Source organism: Cherax quadricarinatus, chromosome 8 (assembly GCF_038502225.1).
Source record: "Cherax quadricarinatus isolate ZL_2023a chromosome 8, ASM3850222v1, whole genome shotgun sequence".
Lineage (NCBI taxonomy): Eukaryota > Metazoa > Arthropoda > Malacostraca > Decapoda > Parastacidae > Cherax > Cherax quadricarinatus.
The window spans coordinates 28,466,613-28,481,482 of NC_091299.1; the positions used below are offsets into that span (position 1 = coordinate 28,466,613).

A 14,870-nucleotide genomic window follows, 5' to 3' on the forward strand; every position below is an offset into this window, starting at 1 on the left:
AACAGCACGTCAAGTATTAAAAACCATTTGTCTCCATTCACTCCTATCAAACACGCTCATGCATACCTGCTGGAAGTCCAAGCCCCTCGCACACAAAACCTCCTTTACCCCCTCTCTCCAACCTTTCCTAGGCCGACCCCTACCCCGCCTTCCTTCCACTACAGACTGATACACTCTTGAAGTCATTCTGTTTCGCTCCATTCTCTCTACATGTCCGAACCACCTCAACAACCCTTCCTCAGCCCTCTGGACAACAGTTTTGGTAATCCCGCACCTCCTCCTAACTTCCAAACTACGAATTCTCTGCATTATATTCACACCACACATTGCCCTCAGACATGACATCTCCACTGCCTCCAGCCTTCTCCTCGCTGCAACATTCATCACCCATGCTTCACACACATATAAGAGCGTTGGTAAAACTATACTCTCATACATTCCCCTCTTTGCCTCCAAGGACAAAGTTCTTTGTCTCCACAGACTCCTAAGTGCACCACTCACTCTTTTTCCCTCATCAATTCTATGATTCACCTCATCTTTCATAGACCCATCCGCTGACACGTCCACTCCCAAATATCTGAATACATTCACCTCCTCCATACTCTCTCCCTCCAATCTGATATTCAATCTTTCATCACCTAATCTTTTTGTTATCCTCATAACCTTACTCTTTCCTGTATTCACCTTTAATTTTCTTCTTTTGCACACCCTACCAAATTCATCCACCAATCTCTGCAACTTCTCTTCAGAATCTCCCAAGAGCACAGTGTCATCAGCAAAGAGCAGCTGTGACAACTCCCACTTTGTGTGTGATTCTTTATCTTTTAACTCCACGCCTCTTGTCAAGACCCTCGCATTTACTTCTCTTACAACCCCATCTATAAATATATTAAACAACCACGGTGACATCACACATCCTTGTCTAAGGCCTACTTTTACTGGGAAATAATTTCCCTCTTTCCTACATACTCTAACTTGAGCCTCACTATCCTCGTAAAAACTCTTCACTGCTTTCAGTAACCTACCTCCTACACCATACACTTGCAACATCTGCCACATTGCCCCCCTATCCACCCTGTCATACGCCTTTTCCAAATCCATAAATGCCACAAAGACCTCTTTAGCCTTATCTAAATACTGTTCACTTATATGTTTCACTGTAAACACCTGGTCCACACACCCCCTACCTTTCCTAAAGCCTCCTTGTTCATCTGCTATCCTATTCTCCGTCTTACTCTTAATTCTCTCAATAATAACTCTACCATACACTTTACCAGGTATACTCAGCAGACTTATCCCCCTATAATATTTGCACTCTCTTTTATTCCCCTTGCCTTTATACAAAGGAACTATGCATGCTCTCTGCCAATCCCTAGGTACCTTACCCCACCTGCTTTTAACATTTCTATCTTTATCCCATCAATCCCGGCTGCCTTACCCCCTTTCATTTTGCCTACTGCCTCACGAACTTCCCCTACACTCACAACTGGCTCTTCCTCACTCCTACAAGATGTTATTCCTCCTTGCCCTATACACGAAATCACAGCTTCCCTTTCTTCATCAACATTTAACAATTCCTCAAAATATTCCCTCCATCTTCCCAATACCTCTAACTCTCCATTTAATAACTCTCCTCTCCTATTTTTAACTGACAAATCCATTTGTTCTCTAGGCTTTCTTAACTTGTTAATCTCACTCCAAAACTTTTTCTTATTTTCAACAAAATTTGTTGATAACATCTCACCCACTCTCTCATTTGCTCTCTTTTTACATTGCTTCACCACTCTCTTAACCTCTCTCTTTTTCTCCATATACTCTTCCCTCCTTGCATCACTTCTACTTTGTAAAAACTTCTCATATGCTAACTTTTTCTCCCTTACTACTCTCTTTACATCATCATTCCACCAATCGCTCCTCTTCCCTCCCGCACCCACTTTCCTGTAACCACAAACTTCTGCTGAACACTCTAACACTACATTTTTAAACCTACCCCATACCTCTTCGACCCCATTGCCTATGCTCTCATTAGCCCATCTATCCTCCAATAGCTGTTTATATCTTACCCTAACTGCCTCCTCTTTTAGTTTATAAATGAGGAAGAGCAGGGGTCCAAGGACACTTCCCTGCGGAACTCCAGTATCAAATGGCCATATTGATGAGGCTGTGTCTTTAATGGTGACATACTGGTACCAATTAGAAAGGTAGGATTTAAAATATGCAAGCGCATGGCCTCTTTACCATAATGGTCAAGTTTGTGGAGTAGGATGCCGTGGTCTACTGTATCAAACGCTTTTCTTAGGTAAATAAAAATTCCTAGTGGATATTCCTTATTTTCCAAAGCATTTTTATAATTGCATCATTAGTGCTTTTATTTTTCCTGAATCCAAATTGGCAGGGGTTGAGTATGTCTTGTGACGTTATAAATGAATATAGTCTCCTGTGCACGAGTTTCTCGAAGATTTTGGATAGCAATGGTAAGTTTGATATTGGCCTATAGTTGTTTACGTCTGTAGGGTCACCACCTTTATGTATTGGTGTAACCCTTGCTGTCTTGAGTAGTGTCGGGAAAGTGCTAGTTTCTAGTGACTTGTTAAAAAGTAATGTAATAGCATGCGAAAGGACATGGGCCGCTCGCTTGTGCAATAATGGTGGGACGTGAGACAGATTCCCCTAGTTATTTTTAAACGACTTTATGATCGCGGTGACTTCCGTGGGCTCAGTTGGTACAAGATAGAAGGAATTTGGGAAATTCCCATCTAGGCAGTCCCTGGCACGGGCATTGGTACGTGGAATTTTACTGGCGAGATTAGATCCTATGTTTGAGAAGTCGTTTATATTGTTAGCTGTATCAGTGGGATGCAGTGGTGTTTCATGAGGTTTAGTTAGAACAATATTCTTGTTTTTTTTTTCAGTTTGTGGGTCTCCAGAATCTGGGAAAGTGTTTTCCAGGTCTTCTTTTATATCTCCTCTTGTGTCAGTGAATCTGCTGGAGTAGTACAGTTGTTTGGCTTTCTTTATTAATTTGGTGATAACTGTTGAATATTGTTTAAGAATATCTTTGTGTATTAAGCCCTGTCTATATTGCTTTTCATATTGGTGTTTCTTATCAATGGATTTCAGAATGCTGCTGGTTAGCCATGGGCAACCAAGCCGTTTATTTGTGATCTGTTTCGTTTTTATAGGACAATGTTTGTTGTATAGTCTAAATATTTTGTTAAGAAAAATGTCTGTCCAATCGTCAATACCATTGGCATTGGAGAATTCTGTAGGCCAGTCAACAGTCTCTAGGCCTGCTGTGAAATTCCTTATTGAGGCCTCGTCATGGAGTCTAAATGAAACTTTGTTGTATTCGAGTGGTTTATTAAGAGGAAGGTTGGGTAGTGGTCAGTAGTGCTGTCTGTGATTATCCCTGATTTAAGGGGAGGCTAGTATATTGGTCCATATGTGGTCTATTATGGTTGCACTTGTCTCAGTCAGCCTGGTTGGTTTAGTTATTGTTGGTATGAGAAGTACGTTGTTCATATTGTTGATGAAATCAGTTACAGTCTGATCATCTGGTAGGCCAAGGTTGATATTGAAGTCTCCAGCTAAGAGAAGGTGGTGCTTGTTCATTTGTCTGTTTGTTATTAGTGACTTCAGAGTCTCACTGAAGTTTGGGATGTTTGTGTGGGGTATCCGGTATATGGCACCGATTGTTATAGGCGTCTTGAGGTTTTTTACAGTAAAATTAGCAAAAATGTATTCCCCATATTCATCACTAAAGCAGTTAGTGCTAATACAAGATAGTTGGTTAGAGCAATAGATTGCAGTACCACCCCAACTTGGTATGGTCTGCAGTTGTGGATTGCTGTGTATCCTGGTAGAGGGTAGATATCAATTGTGTCCTGCTTAAGCCAGGTCTCAGTAAGAATAATGCAGGAGAAGGGTGTCTTTAGTGACTCAAGGAGTGCCAGGAGGTCATCATAGTGTTTGCTTAAGGACCTGATGTTGTAGTTAAGAACTGATAGACTTTGAGCAGTGTTCAGGATAGTGCTGGCTTGTGATGCTGTGTAATAAAGGCAGTTACTTTCCAATAAGTTTTGATTGTGTGTTAGATTATGGAGGTACAACTAGGTATAAACTAATACTATGAAAATCAAAAACAAATTACAAATGGCACCAGACTCACTCTTGTAATTGCACTAAGACTAAGGTCTAATATAATGAATTTATTGTTGTCTAAGTATTGAGCTAGAATGAGCTAAAGTACAACTAGGTATAAACTTATAATATAAAAATACAAATCAAAATGTAACAAGAACAATTGCACTAGGGTCTGGTATAGGTTGTTGACAAGATCAAGAGTATAACTAGATTTAAATTGACAAAATAAAATTCACAAATTAAAGTACCAAAAGAATAATAAGTAAAAAATAACAATGGCAATGACTTGGTTATAATATGATAATAAGATGGTAGACAGGTACACAGGTACACAGGTACACAGGTACACAGGAACACAGGTACAAAGGATAATATAAAGGTTGGCGTTGAATATATAAACTTGAAAATTTGGCAACAAAATGTTATGAAAAGTATAAAATAATGATTAATGTACAAAAGTATAATTGACTGGTAGTAAATATGGTGTTTAATAAAATTTTAGTAAGTAATAATGATTACAAAAAAAGGTTAATTAGCAAAAAAAAAAAAAAGTGAAAACGTAATGTTTATTTCAAGTATTAAATTTTAAGAAGTTATTTGGATTCAATATTGCACTGGTAGTTATACTAGAGGTTATTTGGCAGTACAAGGTAATTAAGAGTACTCTAAGATAGTAAATGTGGTATTAAAACAGGTTATGGTAATTAGACAAGTAATGGTAATTAAATGATGTCAAAAATGTTAAGAGTAAGTTGTACTGATAGTAAAAATGGTAATTAATTATTAATTTTAGTAAGTAATATCAATTAATAGTATTTAGAAAAATATGAGGTAGTAATATGGACAGAGAAAGTATCAATTCAGATAATATTTAAGTAAACAATAGTAAATAAGAACATTACATAAGGTGATTTATGCTTACTAGTAAAATCACATAATGAGGTAGTTGATTATTTAATTACAAAGAGATTGTACTATGAAATTTGAACAATAATGGAGCAAAACATACACTACACTACGTAGGCTTTTAGGTTGGACATTGTTTAGTTATTCTCTGTAAGATTAGCATCCCTGAGAAATCGTGATAGATCATTCTCGTTCGTGATTGTGTACAGTTGACCTATATTCGTTTTCCTAACTAGAATTTTCCCATCCCGTGTGAAGCATTGGTGTATTGTGTCGTTATTCTCCCGCTTAAGTTTTCTGACTCTATACAGGAGGTCCCCTCAAGGAAGGCTCCTTGACGCTGGTGAGGGGCTCTTGATCTAGGGAACTGGATCTGTGCTCCAGTTCCCTGAATTAAGCCTGAATGCCTTCCATCCCCCCATAGGCGCTGTATAATCCTACGGGTTTAGTGCTTCCCCCTTGATTATAATAATAATAATATACAGGAGGTTCTGACGTTTTTTGGTAAGACACTCGTTTATGTATACCTCTTTCTTTACTTTAATAGATGCAATTATTAAGTCTTTTTTCCTGTCATGTGAGTGGAATCTAAGCATAACACTTTTTCTACCATGGGATCCTAGTAACCTGGGGATAAAACCCGCGGTCAAAGAGTCATAAAACTCGTGACCTACGCTTTAACTACTAGGACACCTGGCAGATAGTTTACTATCTTTATTATACACACCATACCCATCCTGTGGACGGTAGTCAAGGAATTACAGAGGTACATAATGGGTCCAGGGACTGGACCATAAAGTTTTGATAGCTGAGTAAGTTACAGTGGTAATGAACTATTTACATGTTTATGTCTGTTTACAATCGTAACGAGTTACTTATGCAGGCAAATTTGGTCACAGGACGATAGGTTATTTCATAAATAAAGTCTGTGGTATGGTAACTCTGGGAGCTTTTACACTCTTTTCTAGGAGTAACAGAAGACATATATGTATATTTATAATATAATATCGAGAAAGAATAGGAGAGTAAGAAAAAAAAGGTTTAAAAAAAAGCTTTTAACAGCAACGTACACTTATACTGAGTAGCATTTTCAGTCAAACATGCCGTGTGATACTGCGCATTGATGCTGGGTCCAAGTCTTTGTCAAGAGTGCTTTTACTATCTCAGAAATGTATCTTTGAGATGACCTACATAGTCGTATCTTTAAACTTACACTTTGAATATCACATGCACATAGCAAAGGAAACTTATGACGATGTTTTCTTAACTAAGTACGGGTGAATTGTTCCTGCTATGGCATTGTGACTATGAATTATTATGTGAGAAAATTATCTGCATGAGGTTTACAGGGTATTTACCTGAATTGTTATGTGTAAGTAATTTGGGCGAGGTAAGTGGGACGTGGTCACAGTAGGTCGCAGAACTGTCACTCCCTCGATGACCACTCCATTACCACTCTTACAAAAAGCTAGACTTAACATTAAATTAATAATTACAATATTAAACATTAATACCAATAATGGTAAATTATAAAATAATGTGGACTGTATATTTCGGTTTACTTGCTGGGTACACAAAATATAACTATTAGTACAATGCATATAATACAATAGTGTTATTAGAAAGGAAATTCATATTACCACTTACCATTTAATTATTGTAGCTGGATCACACCATAACGCCTACCTAACATATAGAAACCTACACTGGCCAGCGAGAATTCTGAAGGAAAGGACAATGGCATACTTCCCTGTGTGAATGATGGCATAGTCTCCTTATTTTTCACATTCACATATAATTCTGGAGGTCCCGTAAATTTCCTGTCCCAATTTTTCACGAGGAACGTGTCAGCAATTTCTAAATTATGGACTGAGGCCAAGATACACCAATTGGACTTCGATGATACCTGATTACATTACACAATTAACAGACCACTGTTCACACATTAAATTCACTATGGCATCCCCCCTCCCCATCCGCGTCACTCTGGGACTGTTCTACCTCCCCCTTCACTCGAAATATCTGGATAGGTTAAATCAGCATCACATTTTAATACACAATTGTTATATTATTCAAATTTATGTATGCTGAATTTTAGAAAATTCAAAAATTTCCACAGTTACATTCAATCTTCATATTTACACAATCGTTGCTGCATTAACATGATACTCACACACTTGCCTTGTGATCAGCCATGATGGAGGTCCTGGTGAACGGGGAGCTGGACATGGAAGTGATCGTCAACCACAAGACTCTCGACAACGGCCTCAACATCATTCAGCTGGAGCAAGCAGTTGGTGGTGCCGTCAAGTGCTTCTCAGGATCTCTAGGTGGGCACTGAGGCTCTTCCTGTGTCATGCCCTGAGGTACACGCCTGGGTTTTAAAGGAAGATAGATGTTGGTCATGTGGAAAAAGACACTTCTGTACAGTCCTGAACTGTACCTAAGTGTCTTTTTCCCCATCTTGCCGGTATCACCATACCATTTCCTCATGCTGGTCATCATTTAGGTATCCTAGTGTGGAAAGTGAGAGGTATCTTAGTGTGAAAACAAGGAGGTATCCTAGTACAAGGCTCTAAACAGGTACTAAATAATCCATTATGGAGTGGAGTCTGTAGATAGTGTACAAAAAGTACTTGATCCTTTGAAATATTCATCTTTGCTTGATTTCCTTAGAGACGAAGAAATATTATAATTATTATTTATTATTGTTGTAATTGTTATTAAAACTTATTATTATTTTGTTAAATTTATTGGAGCACTAAATGCGTAAGGGTTGTACAGCAGGTGAGAAATGGGAGACAGTCAATCTTGATCTGAGGAATTAGAGTGTAACTTAATTTTAGCTATCCCTCCCTTCCTTCCCTTCCTATCATCCCTCCCTTACTGCTATCCTATCCTATCCTCGCCCTATCTACCTAAACAGAAGTAGATGTAGACGGACTGCTTTTCTTCTTCTCAGACTTCGTTTATTTTTATTATGTGAAGAGCTTTGTGTTTTATGTCTTTGCTATGCATCACTTTACAGGCCTCAACGTTCCCCGCTCTCGCTTCCTGCCGGTGAAGAAGACGGACGACCTGCTGTTGGTCATGAGTAACCTATACTGCCTGCAGCAAGCCACTCTTAGCATGTCACCCCTACGGATGTTCGATACTACGCCTCTGGTCAAGCTTGGCTCACAGTTCGGCAGGGTTCAGGTGAGGCTCAGGTGAAGGGTAGAGTTCAGGTGAGGCTCAGGTGAAGGGTAGAGTTCAGGTGAGGCTCAGGTGAAGGGTAGAGTTCAGGTGAGGCTCAGGTGAAGGGTAGAGTTCAGGTGAGGCTCAGGTGAAGGGTAGAGTTCAGGTGAAGCTCAGGTGAAGGGTAGAGTTCAGGTGAGACTCAGGTGAAGGGTAGAGTTCAGGTGAGGCTCAGGTGAAGGGTAGAGTTCAGGTGAGGCTCAGGTGAAGGGTAGAGTTCAGGTGAGGCTCAGGTGAAGGGTAGAGTTCAGGTGAGGCTCAGGTGAAGGCAGGTCCAAGGTAACACTGGGGAGAAAAACAGGATTAAGGTAAGGTTAAAATGAAAAAGAACGAAACCTAGACGACGTTTCGGTCTGGCCTCGACCATCATCCAGTCGTAAGTTGACAATGGTCGAGGAAAGAGCGAAAAGTCAAGTTTTGATTCTCAGTTCATGGTTGTGATTTGTTGCAACCAAGAATAGTTGTCTTCTTAGATGTATGTATGACTTAAAGGTATGTAAATATTGCTGTGAGTGGAGGAAGTGTAGGGAAGGTAGATGATAATAATGGCATCCATACAAACCAGAGGAGTTAAGGTAAGATAGATTGCTTTTATTAAACAAAACTGGTTATGCCAGTGGTGTGTTGCTACTCTACATGTTATAGTGTGGTAACAAAAGCAAGCTATATTCCCCCTGTTAAATCCTATAATACAAGATGAATGAATTTTATATTTCAGTCTGAGGTTTAAACCATAGTTTCATTTCAGCAGAGCTGGAGTTACTACTACCTGGGAATTAATATCTCACGATGAAACACGGGGGGAACAGAATTGATGAAATATATCCTCAAAGGGCGAGACAATTTTTTTTATATACATGTATCTATGCAATAAGATCACAGTAAATAGGCGATATCAGAATATGCAAAACAACCACTGCGAAAAAATAGTGAAATTCCAAGCTCTTCCGTGACTTCTCACATTATCAAGGAACTATAAAAACAATATATCAAAGGAAGGCACTAATCCATCTTTACCATACATGTATGGACTAATAAAAACACACAAACCAGGTAATCCAGTCAGACCAATTATTAGCTTCATACGTTCAGTTTCAAATAAATTATCTAAATGGCTTGTCGACATTTTGAGCCCTATTTTTGGAAAAATTTCGAACTTTAATGTTAAAAACAACATAGATTTAGTTGATAAATTAAGCTCCTTGACTGACTTAAATGACTTTAACATGGTTAGTTTTGATGTTACTTCCTTGTTTACGAAAGTTCCTGCTGATGATTTATTAAGTTTCTTATCCGAAGAACTCGTTAATTATGATTTACCATTGCCAGTTCCTACTATCATTAAACTTATTAAACTTTGCATTGTTGATGCAAAATTTGTATTTATAATAAGTTTTACACTCAGAAGTTTCGTATGGCAATGGGAAATCCTCTTTCACCTGTTCTTAGTAACCTATACATGGAATTTTTTGAAACAAGGCTGCTTAACACAATCCTCCCTAATAGAACCAAATGGTTTAGATATGCTGATGACATTTTGTGTCTTATGCCCAAGAATGTAGATATACACCAAATCCTTGGTAAATTAAATAGCTTAGCCCATTCTATAAACTTTACTGTTGAGTTTGAAGAAAATAACTCATTTCCTTTTCTAGATGTTTTAATTATTAAGGGTAATAATGAATTCAAATTTAAAGTTTACAGAAAACCTACAAATAACTGTTCCTATGTACACTATTATTCTTCCCATCAAGATAGTGTTAAACTGTCTGTTTTCTCATCAATGTTTTTGAGAGCTTTACGAATTTGTAGTCCAGAGTTCATAGATGAGGAAATATCCAAAATTTATGAAATAGTTAATTATCTGAAATACTCAAGAAACGTAACTGACAAATCTTTTAAAATTGCTAGAAATACTTTTTATAATCCAAAAAGGGTCAACCAACCTTATTCAACTAAAAATATGTTGGTTCTCCCTTACCATGAAAACTTGGTTTATATGCCTTCTCTTCTTAAGACTTTTAATATTAAAGTTGTATTTTAAAATCTTGATACAGTAAAAAAAAATTTGATAAAGAATACCCCCCAAAATGCTGACGGATGTGTCTATAAGATTCCTTGTAAAATTTGCGATAAAGTTTATTACGGTCAAACTGGTAAAAATCTCGAACTAAGATTAAAACAGCATAAATATAGCATTAGAACTGGACAAGATTCCAATGCTCTATTTATTCATGTGAGAGATTTTAACCATCCAATTGATTTTCAAAAAGTTGAGAAAGTTGTATCCAGCAAGTCCATGGTCGACAGGAATATAATTGAATCTTGTTTCATAAAAAGCAGTTTTGAAAATAATATGAATATTTCCTTTGGTTTATATAAATTAGTGACATTTATAATTAATAAAATTTGGGAAGAATTTAATAATACGTTGGACAAATAATAAATCTTAATTCTTGGGTAGAGTACTTGGGTTGGACAAATATTTTGTTAGTGGAATGTCGTGCAGGACCTGTCTAGTTGGGGCCAGCAAGCCTGCTGCAGTGTTCCTCCTTTCTTATGAGTCGGGTGTCGTTGCGCGTCAGGTGTTGCTTTGTTGTGGGATGTGATGGTGAGGTGTGGTCTCGACGTTTTATATGCCTTCCTTTGTTGTATTGTTTTTATAGTTCCTTTATAATGTGAGAAGTCACGAAAGCAATTGGAATTTCACTATTCTTTCACAGTGGTTGTTTTGCATACATGTATCTATAAATGACTGAGAATCACACATGTCACTAGGATTGAATGCTGAAACATCCTCCAAAAATGAAAAGGAATGGATGGATTTTTTTTTTAAAACTTGCTATGAATTCTTCATCAACGCAAATTTTGGAAAAAAAAAAGTAGGAAAAATACCAGAATCACACTTATTATTAGCCTAAGAATGGGAGAGAGGTAAGAGAGTACTGGATTTACTTAAACCCCCCAGTACTAAGCTCTCTTAAAGATCAGTCAAGCTCTCTAAAGAAGCAAAATAAGCTCTTTTACACCCCCCCAATACCAAGCTTTCTCTTAACGATTATTCCGCAGTGTGTTGGTGAACATTGTGTATAAAAAACGCTATATATATATGTAATGTCAGGTTCCGGGATTGTTCTGAAACCGGACGCGTATTATTCCTGGTCAGTGAGAGTGGCCAGGAGAGGACAGTGAAGTGTGTGTGTCAATACCTGGAGCGCAGCAGCTGCAGAAATATATCTTAAGACGTCGCCGTTTGTTTTTTTGTAGAGATTTTTTTTTGTCAATTTGTACCATAGGTTATTTTATTGCTTTAAGTGCTGTCATGTTTACCTGTGTGCAGAGGCCTGTTTAAGTTTTGTGAGAGTACTAGTACAACCTACAGGTTGTGTAGGCTGCAGAAAGGGGGGACTGACATGGAGCCTCCCTGTTTATAAATGATGGTGTTTTACTCACTGGTAGCAGCGTCCTAGTGAGGTGAGAGAATAAAGGTGATGTTGATATATAATACAGTAGGTTGAATATGCTCCATTATATATATATATATATATATATATATATATATATATATATATATATATATATATATATATATATATATATATATATATATATATATATTATATATATATATATTTTTTTTTTATTATCACACTGGCCGATTCCCACCAAGGCAGGGTGGCCCGAAAAAGAAAAACTTTCACCATCATTCACTCCATCACTGTCTTGCCAGAAGGGTGCTTTACACTACAGTTTTTAAACTGCAACATTAACACCCCTCCTTCAGAGTGCAGGCACTGTACTTCCCATATCCAGGACTCAAGTCCGGCCTGCCGGTTTCCCTGAACCCCTTCATAAATGTTACTTTGCTTACACTCCAACAGCACGTCAAGTATTAAAAACCATTTGTCTCCATTCACTCCTATCAAACACGCTCACGCATGCCTGCTGGAAGTCCAAGCCTCTCGCACACAAAACCTCCTTTACCCCCTCCCTCCAACCTTTCCTAGGCCGACCCCTACCCCGCCTTCCTTCCACTACAGACTGATACACTCTTGAAGTCATTCTGTTTCGCTCCATTCTCTCTACATGTCCGAACCACCTCAACAACCCTTCCTCAGCCCTCTGGACAGCAGTTTTGGTAATCCCGCACCTCCTCCTAACTTCCAAACTACGAATTCTCTGAATTATATTCACACCACACATTGCCCTCAGACATGACATCTCCACTGCCTCCAGCCTTCTCCTCACTGCAACATTCATCACCCACGCTTCACACCCATATAAGAGTGTTGGTAAAACTATACTCTCATACATTCCCCTCTTTGCCTCCAAGGACAAAGTTCTTTGTCTCCACAGACTCCTAAGTGCACCGCTCACCCTTTTCCCCTCATCAATTCTATGATTCACCTCATCTTTCATAGATCCATCCGCTGACACGTCCACTCCCAAATATCTGAATACATTCACCTCCTCCATACTCTCTCCCTCCAATCTGATATCCAATTTTTCATCACCTAATCTTTTTGTTATCCTCCTAACCTTACTCATTCCTGTATTCACTTTTAATTTTCTTCTTTTACATACCCTACCAAATTCATCCACCAACCTCTGCAACTTCTCTTCAGAATCTCCCAAGAGCACAGTGTCATCAGCAAAGAGCAGCTGTGACAACTCCCACTCTATGTGCGATTCTTTATCTTTTAACTCCACGCCTCTTGCCAAGACCCTCGCATTTACTTCTCTTACAACCCATCTATAAATATATTAAACAACCACGGTGACATCACACATCCTTGTCTAAGGCCTACTTTTCCTGGGAAATAACCTCCCTCTTTCCTACATACTCTAACTTGAGCCTCACTATCCTCGTAAAAACTCTTCACTGCTTTCAGTAACCTACCTCCTATACCATACACCTGCAACATCTGCCACATTGCCCCCCTATCCACCCTGTCATATGCCTTTTCCAAATCCATAAATGCCACAAAAACCTCTTTAGCCTTATCTAAATACTGTTCACTTATATGTTTCACTGTAAACACCTGGTCCACACACTCCCTACCTTTCCCAAAGCCTCCTTGTTCATCCGCTATCCTATTCTCCGTCTTACTCTTAATTCTTTCAATAATAACTCTACCATACACTTTACCAGGTATACTCAACAGACTTATCCCCCTATAATTTTTGCACTCTCTTTTGTCCCCTTTGCCTTTATACAAAGGAACTATGCATGCTCTCTGCCAATCCCTAGGTACCTTACCCTCTTCCATACATTTATTAAATAATAGCACCAACCACTCCAAAACTATATCCCCACCTGCTTTTAACATTTCTGTCTTTATCCTATCAATCCCAGCTGCTTTATCCCCTTTCATTTTACCTACTGCCTCACAAACTTCCCCCACACTCACAACTGGCTCTTCCTCACTCCTACAAGATGTTATTCCTCCCTGCCCTATACACGAAATCACAGCTTCCCTATCTTCATCAACATTTAACAATTCCTCAAAATATTCCCTCCATCTTCTCAATACCTCTAACTCTCCATTTAATAACTCTCCTCTCCTATTTTTAACTGACAAACCCATTTTTTCTCTAGGCTTCCTTAACTTGTTAATCTCACTCCAAAACTTTTTCTTATTTTCAACAAAATTTGTTGATAACATCTCATCCACTCTCTCATTTGCTCTCTTTTTACATTGCTTCACCACTCTCTTAACCTCTCCCTTTTTCTCCATATGCTCTTCCCTCCTTGCATCACTTCTACTTTGTAAAAACTTCTCATATGCTAACTTTTTCTCCCTTACTACTCTCTTTACATCATCATTCCACCAATCGCTCCTCTTACCTCTCACACCCACTTTCCTGTAACCACAAACTTCTGCTGAACACTCTAACACTACATTTTTAAACCTACCCCATACCTCTTCGACCCCATTGCCTATGCTCTCATTAGCCCATCTATCCTCCAATAGCTGTTTATGTCTTACCCTAACTGCCTCCTCTTTTAGTTTATAAACCTTCACCTCTCTCTTCCCTGATGCTTCTATTCTCCTTGTATCCCATCTACCTTTTACTCTCAGTGTAGCTACAACTAAAAAGTGATCATATATATATATATATATATATATATATATATATATATATATATATATATATATATATATATATATATATATATATATATATATATATATATATATATATTGTGAAAATTTGTGTGGACTGCCTCCAAGTGAGTCGCCTACCCTGGCAAACTCTGTTGACACCGAGCTCTGAGGTGGGTACCTCAGCCTCACAAGTGGCTTATAGGGCAGATTTTCACAAATGATTGATGTTGCAAGAAACTCGCCTGCATGCACGTATAAAGGACTAACTTACTTGGTGTTGCAGCATATATCCTGATCTTCAACTTCCCTAAGCTTAGCCTTAGCCCCTTTGGACTTTCCCTCAGAAACCACGTGCAACCGGGAGCCTTAATTCCTGCAATATTCAATCATTATTAGTGACCTGCCTGCACCACAGAAATTCCTATATCCAAGAGGGTGTGTATCCCCTAGTATAACTATGCAGACATGGACACT

General features: G+C 38.4%; 1 protein-coding gene across 1 annotated transcript in view; it reads left to right on the plus strand.

Annotated features, from left to right (window-relative positions):
* LOC128685441 (UTP--glucose-1-phosphate uridylyltransferase-like) overlaps positions 1-14,870 on the plus strand; it is a 58,696-nt gene that overhangs the window by 25,166 nt on the left and 18,660 nt on the right. Inside the window, exons 9-10 of the mRNA XM_070083009.1 lie at positions 7,242-7,379; positions 8,078-8,247. Of these exons, the coding sequence (XP_069939110.1) occupies positions 7,242-7,379; positions 8,078-8,247 (308 nt within the window). The remainder of the gene's footprint in view (positions 1-7,241; positions 7,380-8,077; positions 8,248-14,870) is intronic.